General features: G+C 42.9%; 1 protein-coding gene across 1 annotated transcript in view; it reads left to right on the top strand.

Moving 5' to 3' along the window:
* Window positions 1-13,982, top strand: part of LOC148085846 (E3 ubiquitin-protein ligase rnf213-beta-like) — a 29,307-nt gene that overhangs the window by 6,000 nt on the left and 9,325 nt on the right. Inside the window, exons 12-39 of the mRNA XM_087783931.1 lie at window positions 329-475; window positions 629-727; window positions 800-928; window positions 1,002-1,173; window positions 1,237-1,404; window positions 1,476-1,616; window positions 2,334-2,953; window positions 3,058-3,217; window positions 3,388-3,605; window positions 3,667-3,810; window positions 3,882-4,034; window positions 4,156-5,329; window positions 5,535-5,719; window positions 5,790-5,936; window positions 6,507-10,226; window positions 10,317-10,453; window positions 10,513-10,611; window positions 10,697-10,809; window positions 10,883-10,996; window positions 11,075-11,263; window positions 11,337-11,472; window positions 11,699-11,887; window positions 11,954-12,093; window positions 12,233-12,405; window positions 12,474-12,674; window positions 12,932-13,119; window positions 13,182-13,302; window positions 13,531-13,631. Of these exons, the coding sequence (XP_087640057.1) occupies window positions 329-475; window positions 629-727; window positions 800-928; window positions 1,002-1,173; window positions 1,237-1,404; window positions 1,476-1,616; window positions 2,334-2,953; window positions 3,058-3,217; window positions 3,388-3,605; window positions 3,667-3,810; window positions 3,882-4,034; window positions 4,156-5,329; window positions 5,535-5,719; window positions 5,790-5,936; window positions 6,507-10,226; window positions 10,317-10,453; window positions 10,513-10,611; window positions 10,697-10,809; window positions 10,883-10,996; window positions 11,075-11,263; window positions 11,337-11,472; window positions 11,699-11,887; window positions 11,954-12,093; window positions 12,233-12,405; window positions 12,474-12,674; window positions 12,932-13,119; window positions 13,182-13,302; window positions 13,531-13,631 (9,278 nt within the window). The remainder of the gene's footprint in view (window positions 1-328; window positions 476-628; window positions 728-799; window positions 929-1,001; window positions 1,174-1,236; window positions 1,405-1,475; window positions 1,617-2,333; window positions 2,954-3,057; window positions 3,218-3,387; window positions 3,606-3,666; window positions 3,811-3,881; window positions 4,035-4,155; window positions 5,330-5,534; window positions 5,720-5,789; window positions 5,937-6,506; window positions 10,227-10,316; window positions 10,454-10,512; window positions 10,612-10,696; window positions 10,810-10,882; window positions 10,997-11,074; window positions 11,264-11,336; window positions 11,473-11,698; window positions 11,888-11,953; window positions 12,094-12,232; window positions 12,406-12,473; window positions 12,675-12,931; window positions 13,120-13,181; window positions 13,303-13,530; window positions 13,632-13,982) is intronic.

Genomic DNA, 13,982 nt, shown 5'->3' with positions numbered 1-13,982 from the left:
AACCAGATACAAAACCCCTCGGAAACACCCAAGTATCAGAGCCCGCCAGGGCTTTTTCATCTTCCACCTAAATAATTGGTGGTTTAGGGGAATAGAGTGCTAGCAGATGCTGTTTCAATTTTTCTATATTGCATTTGAATCAGGAAGACTGTCGGCAGTCAGAGAAGCCTATATGATATCATGTTGATGGATCTTGGACAGAAGGAAATATAGATGACTTTGCTTACACTGATTCCTGTGTTTTTATGTATTGTAGATTCAATTACCTCCATTCAGAGTCACTAAGAAGAAAAACACCTTATTCAATTTTCAATCTCCTATTCTTCAGACTTCAAATGAACAACAGGAATTTGGAGGGCTCAAGAAGGATCTGAATGAAGTGCATCAGCTTATCCGGAAGTGGAGACAAGACCTGCTGGAGAAAAAGCTGATGAATCCACGTTCCAACCAACTCAATTACCCCAAAGAAATCCAGGTGATAATCTCCCGGTTACCTCTAATACTATTGTAATCAATTTTAAACTATTTTTCTGATTAGAAATAAAAGAGTTCAGTCAAAAGTCAAAAGTTAAAATCCATCAGAGAGCGTCGTAAATTATTGTGTATCTAAACTTTGCATGTTGTTCAGTTGTGGGACTCACTGATGAAGGTGGAATGTTCATTGGAAGAAGTGGCATCAGAGTGGATGCGTGGCTGTAAAGAGGACCTAAAGAAGAGGATTTCTCAAGTCAGTTTCCTTTGTCTTCCTTCTCATTCCTGTGACTTGTATCCGTGGACTCACATAATGTCAATTGTGCAGGTTAGCGAGCTGGAGCAGGTGATAGTCTGCTGTTTACCGACCACTCTGGAGACCCTGGGGAAGAGTCACAGTGATGTTCAGTCCTGTTTTCATGAGGCCTGTCGCTCCGCCATTGCCTGCTTCTGCCAGGTATCAGAGGAGGCTGCACTACACCAAGCCTGTTTCAACTATTAATGACTGAATCACGTCTGTGTTTCTTCAGAGGAAACAAGAAGGCGACCTGATGCGTACTTTGCAGTCCAAAAACGATCTTCCTCTTTCCCAGTTTGTTGTGTCTGAACTTCTTTGCCAGTCATCTAAGAGATTTGGGGACGACACGGTCAGCTGGTTGCTAGACCCACAGTCTGTCCTCCATGTGCTGCTGACTACCACTGGTATGATCCTGTTTCATCTAAGATATTTATGTCATGTGACTCTTGATCCAACTGTGTCCTCAGGAGACTGGAGGTCCATCCCTGTGGATTATACAGCAGCAGCAATTGTCCACCAGAGTGTGACAGACTTTAAGTCTTTAGTGGACTCACTGCTGCGGGGTCATGTGCGTCTGGGAGATCTCCGCACATGCCTGAAGTACTCTGAGCAGCTGAAAAAACTCCTTCAACAATGTATGCACTCACAAACTCATATTGTAAACGAAGGATTGGAACATAAGTTTGAACAATCCGATGATCCGCAGACAAGAAGAACTCATCGGCCATGATTTCACTGGATCTGGTTCTCACTCAGAGGCAGAAGGAATTGGACTCGTTCCAGCAGCGGCGACAGCAGATCGATGCACTGATGAAGATGATGGCAAAGGTGTCGGAATGTGTATCAGGTGTGAAAGCCAGGACAACTACACAACTCAACATGGAAACAAACCATCACCATTTATTAACACAACAATAATCTGACGGTACAATCCATGTCACAACACAGGGGCAAGGTTAGGATATATTCCTATATATTGCTATACTGTAGGAACAAGGATGTATGTGTGGTATTGCACGAGTACTTGACTCTGGGGTTGAGATGTTAGTTCTTTCATTGGCTTTAAGTCCAAAATATGTCCAAACATCAGCTTTAAAAACTGCTAGAGTTGACTGTATTATCACATTCTCAGTCACCACATAGGCTGAAAATATTCACATGTTAATTGTAAATAATAAAATAACTAATTATTTTATTTTAGAAATATAGAGATTATAATAGTTATGATAAAAAAAAAGAAATTATTCACACATACTGTTGAATATCGCAACATTTAAGTGTATCAGTGTTTTCTCTCACCCCTGTAATCCTATAACAACAACACACCATTTAAACAAAACCAAACACATCAACTCAACAACAAACAAAACAGTACAGCAGATAAAAGGAAAGAAACGTGCACTGAAACAGAAACAAGCCCACACAACGTAGAAACAAATAAGGAAACACCACCCTCACACTGCAACATAAAAAACACTCTCGTTCCAGTTCTTGGTAACTAATGAATCACAACATTAGGGTTGAATAAGACGATGCTTGTTTACAACTCAACGTTCTTCCTCAGTTCCTGACCTCCAGAGCCTGGACCAGCAACACAATGCAGAAATCTCTACCAAGCATTTCAACAACTTGGTTCGGGTCCACTCTTTTGATGAGGATGGTAAAGAAAGGACGCCAGTGGGTCCATTCCAGGTTGTGTGGTACAAGACCAGCATCAATACACTGGCGATGGCTGCCCAAATGCACAAACTGCAGCACAGCAATTTTATCCTGTCATCCTGGTGCAGAAGATTCTCTGACCTGAAGTCTCACACAAGAAGGTCACATCTTCAACATACACTTACACAGATCTGCAACGTTATATGGAATCCGCTTTTTTCTGAATTCCATAAGCGGGCTGTTGCTATGGCAACTGCCAACATCACTTTCCGACAGCTGCAACAGATTCTGGTTGAGACGGGTGATCGAGATGTGCTGCAGAGAGAACTGATGATGATGTCAGAGGTTCTTGAAGAGGTCAAAGGTTGCAAAGTAGTTGAGAACTGGGTCGAACAACGTCTTGTTCACATTGACAAATATTGTACACTGCGTGAAGCAGCAGCTGCAGCTGATGCCATCCTGCGGATCAAGGAGAAACTGCACCTGTCTGGGAACTTCAGGGAAATCCAATCCCTTCGACTATTGGTAAAGTCTTTTGTTCTGCTGTTGATTTTTTAAAATTTGAAATGTTTGAAATAAACATGACTACTAACATATTGATGTCATACATGTGTCTGGTTTTTAAACAGAGAGAAGACAATTTCCAGGACATGACTCTGAGATCCATCGGTGAAGACCTCACCAAAGCCCAAAAGCGGCTCGCTGGTGTATCAGAACAGCAGCGAGTGTGTCTGGAAGCGTTTGTGTCAAGTCTGGTTCTGGTCCAATGGGTCAAAGAAAACTTAGAAAGTGAGATAATTTACTTTCTCTTTTCTGAAAAATTATAACAATTCATAGAATTGCACTGAGCCACCCCCCCCCCCCACAATACAGTAAATGTAGTCTTGTTATTATAATATACAATGATCTAGTACATCCTTTGACAATAATGTTGTGTTTTCTTTTTCTTTCTCCATCAGACCAGAGTCATGTAAAAGTTTTCGTTGAACTTGCGTCAATCTCAGCAGGAGAGAATGACCTTGAGATTGACCGTGTGATAAGTTTCCATGATGCCGTCCTCGGTTACGGACCGCTGATCTACTCCCTCTCTGCTCAAGCGGGACTAGACCAGTTCCTGTCCACCGCTGCAAAAGTTTGGGAGTCGCAGAGCCGAGACGACAAACTTGCAGACAAGCTGGTATGAGTTTTGTGACGTCGTTGCAAATTGAATAAAGGGGTTCAATGTTCATTTTCGACAGATTGATTCGACCCAATGGCTTGATTGGCTGAAGTCTCTGAAGGATTCTCATGGGTCAGTGGAGGAGTCGTCACTTTCTCTTGCCGCTGCCATCATTGACGCCGGGGTCTTCCACATCTGTTGCTCTGGCAAAAACATTCAAAAGGTTCAAATGTTAAGAGACTCAGAACTTGGACTGGCAGCAGAGTTGATTAATACTTTCTGTTGTATTTACAGCAAAGTCCCCAAAACCTTGTTCACCTCACACTTTCCCGGGATCAGGAGAAGAAGACTCTGAGTCTGGATGAACTCCAGGAGCTGCAGAACAAACTCATGCTGATGTCAACACGAGGCGAGCAGCGCCGCCATCACGTTGACACCTTCTCTGATGTAAGTCCTTGTACGAGGTTATGGGATAATGAAATACATTCCAGATATAGCAATTGTGTTTTCATATATTCGTTTATTTGTGAGTAAGTCTTAAGTTTGAAAAACATGTTGTTGTCTGTAGGTCTTTGAGGGAGTCCAACGTCTCAGCTCCATCCTCCACCAGATGCAAATATCGGGCAATTTTCTCTTCCAAGACAGCGAGGTGCAAGTCCAATGTAGCCCCGAACTCCTCCCATGCATCAGACTCACATTCTCACCTTTGACTGAGCCGGAGTTCCTGTACTTTGGAAACACCTTGGACCAGATTCAACAACTTGCCAGGACACTGGAAGACTGCCACAAGGACTGGACTTCCTACATCAGACAGATGCGTTCACAATTTCATGTGATGAACCACTTCACCTGTCAGCAGCTGGTCAACCTGAGTCACTGGTTATACCAGGTCTGTCTGAAGCAGAGCCCACCTCCACAGCAGATCTGGTTTTTGCTCCATCCTGTCAAACCTCGGTGCAACACAGAAGACCTGAGAAATGCTTACAGTAAAGCAAAAATGATTGTCTCCCAAGAATTTGACCAGGAAGATTCCACAATATCTGCAGACTTAATGGAGTTCTCCTCAGAAGATGAAGATTCAGCCATCTCATCAGGAATCAGGAGTAAGGAAACTCTTGAAGACTTCTGGATAAGGTTCAAAGCAAATATGCATTGGCACCTCAGAGAGTATCTGGACCTCCTAACTCTGGCACACGTCCTGTCCAGCCTGGCAGATGAGAATCAGCAACAGGCCTTTAGAATGTTTCAGAAAGGCCTTAAAGAGAATATACCAAACTTTGTAGTCTGCTCCAAAACAGAAGTTCTGACCACTGTTCTGTCGCTGTACACTTTAAGTGCAGAACAGCCTCTGCCCTCTCCTGATGAGGTTATGCTGTGCAGTGAAAACACAACAGATGAGGAGGTGGAGTTATTCCTTCGACGGGCCCTCCTACCAGGGTGTGTGCAGAATTTGAGGAACATTTACTGTCTGGTCAATCCAGGGCTTCTGTCCTACGAGGTGGGTGTTGTTCTGGGACAGCTTTTTCAAGACTTTAAGGAGAGCGCTGGACAGTACCGGCTCGTGATCGTCAGCCCAGTGGACCACCAGAACCGATACGTACCATCATTCTTTAGCAATTACAAAGTTCAGGTGCGTGTCAGTCCATCTGTTAAACGGTGCCAAAGATATCTGCAACATCATTTCTCCCAGAGACTGGACCGTCTCTCAGTTCGGGTGGTGTCCTCTGCACGTCCTGCTGTAGGTGAGACCCAGCAAGCCACAGAAATCATGTCCAGACTTGGATAATAGTCTTTTTCACCTTCATGTCATTTCTTCCTTATGATGTTTTTTTTTATTTTGTTGTCTTATTCCTACGTTTAACCTTGAGTTGTGTTGTTTAGTCTTTTTTTTTGTTGTTGCTCCGGTTCCCTAATTAATGTGTTGGTTTTTGTTCTGTGTGTCCCCAGGAAAATCTCTTTGTGTGAAACGGTTGGCGGAGAGAGAACAACTGGAATGTCCGAGGGCCAAACTCATCACCATCAGACTGACAGAGCCAATCATCAGTGTGGACTCACTTGTCCAAACGTTTCTGAATCGCCTGGCTCCGCTGAGGGGACAAGATCCAGTTTTGCTGCACATTGATACAGCAGAAGTTAGTTTTAGATCATTTTACTTTCTGCTATTTTGTTGGTCTGTAAATTTCCTTACATGTTTCTATTCAGGTGCGTCCAGGACTGGAGGAGGTTATTTTCCAAATTTCAGTTCTGGGATGTTTGAGCGATCAACGCGGTTATCTTTGGAGAAGAAACCCGGAAAACCTGATTATCTTCGAGGTCATGAGACCCCACAGCGGGTCTGACTCCCCTCAGGTTAAAAGCTTCCTTCTAAACATCCAAGCATCTCAAACTTCTAGAGTAGTTGTGGGAATTTTCATATTCTATGAGGCTATATTAAATCTTGTAGGGGTGGATTTTAATAAAAACTATATAAAAAATATCAAATATCAACGAAATAGTGAATAGTGCAAAAGTGAAAATGATGAATTAAAGAAAGAATACATGAAAATGTGAAATTACTGAAACAGGGCTTTTGGTTTTCTGTAATAAACTTTCTGCATGACCAATAATAATATTTCAATCTGACTTGCCTACTTAGAGCTACATTAATATAGGCAAAAGGCTGCAAGTGGCCCCGAAAACTCACTTTGCCCAGGTCTCTCTGTCAGATTGCGTTCACTTATTTCATGTTCAGTCTGTGGCAAATTTCTAACCATTCTTTGTTCATACATCTATAATGAAGAAAAGTTATCCAAAACAATTTTCAGCCTATACCATAAGGTTAGTTGTTGATCAAACCTCAGGTTGCTTTGTTCATCTTAACTGTTGACTTTTTTGCATTACTTTATAGTGATGTGCAATCATTGACATTATCTCCTTCAGATCAATGTGACGCTTCTGGATGTTCTACCAACAACACACTGTCGAGCACCGAAAGAGGTGGAGCAGATGGCGACCTCGAGAGACAAATATAAGATGATCCATGATCATATTGATGAGAAAAAGTTCAACAGTGAGGGGATTCAAAGACCATACCAATACTTGAAAATGTACAGAAATAAACAGAACTTGGATCGTTTCAACTATCAGCAAGGAGGCAAAATCGGGAGTCACATTGACTGCCTCAGTCACCTTCTCCATCACTGTGGCATGAATGATCCTTCCTGGGCTGAGCTGAGAAACTTTTCTAGATTCCTCAGTGTTCAGCTGAAAGACTGCGAGAACTCAGTTTTCTGCGATCCAGACTTTCTCGCTGACCAGATGAAAGGTTTTAAAGACTTTGTAGTCAAATTCATGGTTCTGATGGCAAGAGATTTTGCTTCACCTTCACTGATATCGTCAGACCAAAGTCCACGGCTACAAATTGCTGACAGTCATGAGGAGGAGGTCCTTGCTGGCCTAACTCTTCGTAAACGCTGGGAGACTGAATCCCATCCCTACATCTTTTTTAATGCTGATGGAATTTCTATGTCCTTCTTGGGCTTCCATGTGAGGATGGTAAGGGCAGAAAACTCGCTTTGCGCCATTGATCCACTCAGAAAAAGAATCCTACTGAAGGATGTGATGTCACAAAATCTCTTCCGGGACTTGGAAAGGCAAAGGATTTGTCTAAATGAGGACTTTGACCAGTTGCCACGTTCAAAAAAACTGATGCGAATTTCATGTGTGGTCCGTGCAGAGAAGAAAGACCAAGACTTTGATCCAGATCCAACGTATGAACTGACAGCGGACAATGTAATGAAAATGCTGGCTATTCACATGAGACTGCGGTGTGGAATTCCTGTTGTCATCATGGGAGAGACTGGCTGTGGAAAAACCCGGTTAGTGCGCTTTCTCTGTGCTCTGCAGAGGCATAACCGACCAACTGAAAACATGGTACTAGTTAAGGTACATGGTGGGACCACAGCAGAAATGATCTACAAGAAGGTGAAGGAGGCTGACGTTCTTGCCGAGCACAACACCAAAGTCCACAAAATTGACACCATTTTGTTTTTTGATGAAGCAAATACCACAGAAGATATTTTCGCCATCAAAGAAGTCCTGTGTGACCAGTCAGTCCAAGGCAACCCCCTGAAGTTGAGTGGTTTAAAGATCATTGCCGCTTGCAACCCCTACAGAAAGCATTCTCCGGAAATGGTTGAACGTCTGGAGCGAGCAGGGTTGGGATACAGAGTAAAAGCAGACGAAACAGCCGATTGCATCGGCAATGTTCCTCTAAGACAACTGGTCTACAGAGTCCACCCTCTACCACCCAGCATGGCTGCTTTGGTTTGGGACTTTGGTCAGCTGAGTGACTCCACTGAGTTCTCCTACATCAAGCAGATTGTTCGGAGGACTATGGGAGAACATCAGCTACCAATTGATCATATGGACACAGTTTCAAAGGTTTTGTCAGCTTCGCAGAAATACATGCGAAGCAGGAAAGACGAGTGCAGTTTTGTGAGTTTGAGAGATGTGGAAAGGTCCATGAAGGTGCTGATGTGGTTTTACAAACACAGTCAAGACCTCTTTCAGGGTCACACCTATCTGACTGACAGTTATAAAACTCTGAAGTGTTTGATTCTCGCCGTTGGTGTCTGCTACTATCCGTCGCTTGTGGCGAAAAAGGAGTACCTAACCCAAATCAGCCAGCTCTTTCCAGAACCATTCTCATCACCAAGATCACTGGAGAAAGAGATTTCTAAATGTCAGGACTTCTTCCTTCAAAACATTAAAACCAGGGAGACAATTGCAAAAAATGTTGCCCTCAAAGAGAATGTCTTTCTCATGATGATTTGCATTGAGCTCAGAATTCCGCTCTTTTTGGTGGGAAAACCAGGCAGTTCAAAATCCCTCGCTAAAACAGTGGTAGCTGATGCCATGCAGGGCCAGAATTCTCACTGTGATCTGTTCAGGAAACTGAAGCAGGTTCACATGGTGTCCTTCCAGTGCAGCCCTCATTCTAGCCCAGAGGGGATCATTGCAACATTCAGGAACTGTGCCCGGTTTCAGAAAGACAAAAACACGGATGAGTACGTCTCGGTTGTGGTTCTTGATGAGATCGGACTTGCAGAGGATTCTCCACAGATGCCTTTGAAGACTCTTCATCCTCTTTTGGAGGACGGCTGCATCGACGACCAGCCTGACCCACACATGAAGGTTGGATTTGTCGGGATCTCCAACTGGGCTCTGGACCCAGCAAAAATGAACAGAGGAATCTTTGTGTCAAGATGGGATCCCAGTGAGCATGAACTTGTAGAAACTGCCAAGGGCATATGTTCCTCCTCTGAGCAAGTTCTGCTTAAAATAAAACACTTCTTCCCGACTTTGGCAAAAGCTTTCCTGGCAATCTGTGAGGAAACATCAAAGAACCAGTTCTTTGGTCTCCGAGACTATTACAGCCTCATCAAAATGATTTTTGCCACAGTCAAGTCCTCGAACGAAGAGCCAAATGACGACCAGTGGGTGGAGGCTATCTCAAGAAACTTCAGTGGGCAGCCTGAAAGCTTTGACCCAGTTAGTTTCTTCCTTGAAGTTATCCAAAGTCAAAGTGATATTCCAAGACCCAGCACTCTGCAAATGGTGAGGAAGAATCTTGAGCATAAACCAGACCAGGAAAGCCGCTATCTGCTTTTGCTAACAACTAACAGTGCAGCACTTCATATCCTGCAGCAGCAAATCTTTTCGAAGGGAGATTCTGCCCAACCTGAGATTATCTTTGGCTCTGGATTCTTGAAGGACCAGGAATACGCCCAGATCTGCCACAATGTTAACAGAGTAAAAACCTGCATGGAGACTGGACGAACTGTCATCCTCCTTAACATGCAAAATCTTTATGAAAGCCTCTATGATGCCTTAAACCAGTACTATGTCTACCTCGGCAAGCAGCAATACGTTGACCTTGGTCTTGGCTCCCACAGGGTCAAGTGTCGCGTCCACACAAATTTCAGACTTATCGTTGTGGAGGATCAGAATAAGGTGTACAAACACTTCCCAGTACCTCTCATTAACAGACTTGAAAAACACAAGGTAGACCGAAGCACAGACCTGTATTCTTGGCAACAAAGGGTACTACATAAACTCAGAGTTTGGGTTGATATGTTCACTGGTCGATCTCTGAAGGACTTCCAACTGTCTGATGTGTTTGTTGGATTTCATGGAGATGCTTGTGCAAGTGCCCTCCTGCAGGCTCTGGAAATGCAAGCACACAAAGAAAAAAAAGAACATGATCAAAAGGATCTCTTAATTGAGACTCTAAACCAAAGTCCTACTGCAGAAGAAAACCAAGAGCAGTTCTCAGAACCAGCAGACATGGAGGTTGAACTGATTCCAAAAGCTGGAGACAGTTTCTCACCACAATATAGTGAAAGTGAAATAGAAAACAAACCAGCTGGTGGATCATCTGAGGAAGACCAGGAAGCCAAAGTTTTTGAATTGGCCAAAGTGTTTTTGCTCAACACATCTTCTCCTGATGGTCTAATAAGACTCAGGGATTCAGATCTGGCAAAATCAGAGAGGGAAAACCTCCAAAGGATGTACTTTGACCAACATCATCAGAACTCTCTTCGAGATTTTCTGCAGAACCTTCAACACCAGAATCCAGCATCAACAAAGTTCCTGGAAGTAAGCACTAGATGTTTTACCTTATTTTCTAAAGATCTTTTGGGTTTTTACTTAAAACAATTTACGTGCTCTCATTATCTTTTTGAACAGATAACAACATTCTCCAGCTTGTTGATTCCATCAGATGTCAAAGTAATTGCTGGATCATTGGGCTTAAAAACCGACAAGATTCTTATGCTTTCGCTCCATCAGTTTGACAATGAGACCTCCTTCCGCACTAAAATCAGGTACTACTAAATCCATAGACTTTTTAGTCTCTTTCTAACAATGCTCTTCTGTGTTTCAGGGGCTTCCTGCAGGATGTTGACAACTCTCATAGCGTCCTTTTGATCCAGATTGACCTTGAGGAGTCTCACTGCACCAACGAGCTCATAGCAACAGCAAAGTACTGTTTCGAAATCTTTTTCAATCTCTTTTCAGACCTTTAAACATGTTCTGTGTGTTCACCATGTGTTTTCTTCTACCTACAGATATTGTACCATGAATCACATCATGACTCTGCAGAACAGAACATGTTGGGTGATTTTCATCGTCAAAGTATCCAGAATCACAAATCAGTTGCATTATATCGGCTTCCAAGGGGGTTCGTAAAAGATCGGCTTTGGCAACTAAACCTAAGTGTGAATTAAAATGACATCGAAACTAATCTCTCAAAGGTGTCTGGCATTCTGTGCACATCGACGACCTGCGGGATTCCAGGGACTTGGACATGAACATCCTGGTGTACTGCGATACTCTGATCAGTGACCTGGTCGGCACATCACCATCAGGTAGAGTACTCTATCTGTAGAAATGACGAATTATGAAGGCATTTTTAAAGTACTGAGACATATATGGGCTTTCCACAGAGATCCAGGAAGACGCTGGAGTAAGGAGCCAAACAGGGATCCTTCGCTTCAACAGTCTTTCTCTAGTTCGGTCGTGTGTTCAAAAAGCTGTGGGTTTGCTCAGGGACCAGGAAAATGTCCCTTCTCGAAGCATGCAGAGAATGCACATTCTTCTGAAGCTCCTCAGTCCTGGTCAAGGAAGTACTGCTTGTAAGGGTCAATTTATTTGAAAATATTTGGTTGAGATGAGATATGAAATAATTTCTTTGACTTTGTGATTTAGATCGATTTCAGAGACTATTGTTGGATCGCCTGTCCAGAGCACTCAAACACCTTGAGGAAATAATGGAGGCCCCCAAAGATTGGGTCAGCACCCAGGCTAAGAAACGACAGGCACTTCAAGAAGGGGGAACCCTGAGGTACTTGACATGCATCAATGTAACCCTCATCTAGTCAAGTAGGATACAACTTGAAAACCAACAACTTATTTTGTACATTATTATTTTATCATCTATTACTGAAACAATTATTATGTATTTTAAAAGTATGATCAGTGGGAGCTTAAAAAAACATACCTTTCACCTTTACTTGCTCTGAATGTTGGTAGTTTGACTATACATTTTTTTTTGTCATTTTGGTCTGTAGACACACACTGTGGCGCCACCTTCAGTCTATTGTCACTTCAGTCCTGGCTAGCATTCTGGAAGTCATCGACCGCTATGCTAACCTGGAGCAACTCTCCGATGGGAGGAATAGTGCTGGATTGGTAGGCATGTGGCTGGACCTTCTTGGAGACTCGGATAGCTTGGATCTAGCTCCTTACCAAACTCCTAGGTGAGTCAGTCTCCTGTTTTTTTTTTTGTGTTGACTTATTGTTATGGTCTTTTCTTTTTCTTACAGTGGCTCAGATCAAGAAGTTCTTGTGCAGCATTATTTAATGTTGTCGGGCGAGGAGAAGCCATGTGCTGCTCCCTTCAGCTGGCTTATCAAACTGCACCTCGAAACCTTGTGGGAGGAATCAGAGTCCATGCCAAACTTGGGTCAGCTTTTCCTTTTAAAGTTAGATGTCAAAAAAATCCACTGTACATATTTTTGTTGGTTGATGGTGTTTCTATGGCATTAGTCAGTAATCTTGTTACAAACATAAAATAAACTGATTGTCTTGTGTTTCTAATGTAGTCACTGATGGGGCCAATGAGCGGATTCTGCGCTTCATTAGCAGTTTTAGCAGCAGTGTGCTGAGTCAGCATCTGCATAAACTCTCTGATGAGGACCGACGTGATTTCTATGTCCGCTTTCTGAAAGATTTCCTGCTGCTCTCCAAGAAGCTCAACTCTCAGGAGGAGGCCCAGGTGAGTGAAGGTGACACATGTCCATTCCTTTTTTTTAACCTGCTCACTGGTCCACTGCTTAATTACAGGTGCTCTACGGCGCGATGTTGGGTTGTGTTTCCGAGCTCCAGAATTCTCTCAGTGTTGTTGCCGACTTCTCTCCTGCTTGGATCGTAGTGGCCGCCAAACACTTCGCTCCACGACTGGACTCTCTCTGCCACCTGATGGAGCTGCAGCCGCACGTGGTAGCGGACATGACCCAGCCTAGCAGCATGACACCCCTTTTCATGGTTAGTGATGTCAGAACTGCTGGTTGACATAGTCAGTAACTGTTTTAGAATCAGACTAAAGTCAACAATTTAATTAAGATCAGAATTAGAGAAGAAACATTTTACTCACATATTACTGACTCATCACTTTATGTGTATTTGCATTCTTGTCTTGTTCTGTTAATAATTAGGACACTTTCACGGTGGTGAACCTAGATACAGTTTGATGTGCTATTTTGGCAACATAAGCACTTGCATCATTTCTTCCTCTCTCTAAGGTTGAGGACATTAAAGCTCTGGGCATCTGTGTGGAACAAACCAAACTATTGACGGTGCAATCACTGTCTGAGTGCGAGGCATTTATCAGCAGAGTGGACTGCTTACAGCCCTGTCTTGACCGAGCCTTCGCTCAGCAGTACCGCTCTCTGTGTCAACCTGCAAGTGTTCACCAGCTGGAATCACTCAGGTGTGTCTGATGGGAGGATTCATCAGGCAAAGTTAGATTGTAATGCAGCATATCCTTGGCAGGTCCACGTGGTCCAGTCTGCTGCTGGTGGCGTCTTTCGTCCAGAACGTAGTTTTTAACGTGAAAAGGCACGGAGACAGACTGACCGGGCTGTCGATAAAACACTCTTGTCAGCTCCTCAACGTAAGTTATGTCACTTCCTGTTAGGAGAACATTAACTCTTACTTACCAGCTGCTGAACTTATAAAACAAAACGGCGAGAGATTAACTAGTCGTTCTTAAAATGCACACACATTGTTTTAATCAATACTCTGAATCAAACTTGTAGTTTGGAAAACACCTAAAGAATACAGTAATCATTTCTAAATAAACTCTGAACCACATTTAAAAAAAATTAATTGTTATTGTTAGCTGACACAGGATTCCCCAGACCTTCGCAGCATAGACACCCTTCGACTGCTGATACGGATCCTCAATTCCTTTCATGAAGAGTCCATCACCCGGGATCTAAGGTGAGACCAATTCTGTGGAAAAACCATAGAAGGCAAAATAATATTTTTGGTTGATGTTTTTAAGTGATGTTTTAGTCTTATAATTTGTGTTGAACCCCTAAAACTGACAATACAAAAAGTTGTGTGACACGTGACGAATTTGACACGTTGATCATTTGTTTTTTGACTAATTAAACAATTTCAATCAATAAAGTTTTACCTTACCTTACCTTAATTAATTTTTTTTATATTGTCTGAAGCATTGCAAGCAGTAGTGCAGTCATGTTATGTTTAAAAATATGAACAGTGTGGCCCATGGGATGATAATATACAGCCCTACATAAAAGATGTCCCTCCGTGTAATGTTGCATG

This window comes from Callionymus lyra, chromosome 2 (genome assembly GCF_982586985.1).
Source record: "Callionymus lyra chromosome 2, fCalLyr1.hap1.1, whole genome shotgun sequence".
In the NCBI taxonomy this organism is placed as follows: domain Eukaryota; kingdom Metazoa; phylum Chordata; class Actinopteri; order Syngnathiformes; family Callionymidae; genus Callionymus; species Callionymus lyra.
The sequence above is the reverse complement of the archived record's forward strand: the minus strand, read 5'-3'. Positions and strand labels throughout refer to the sequence as shown.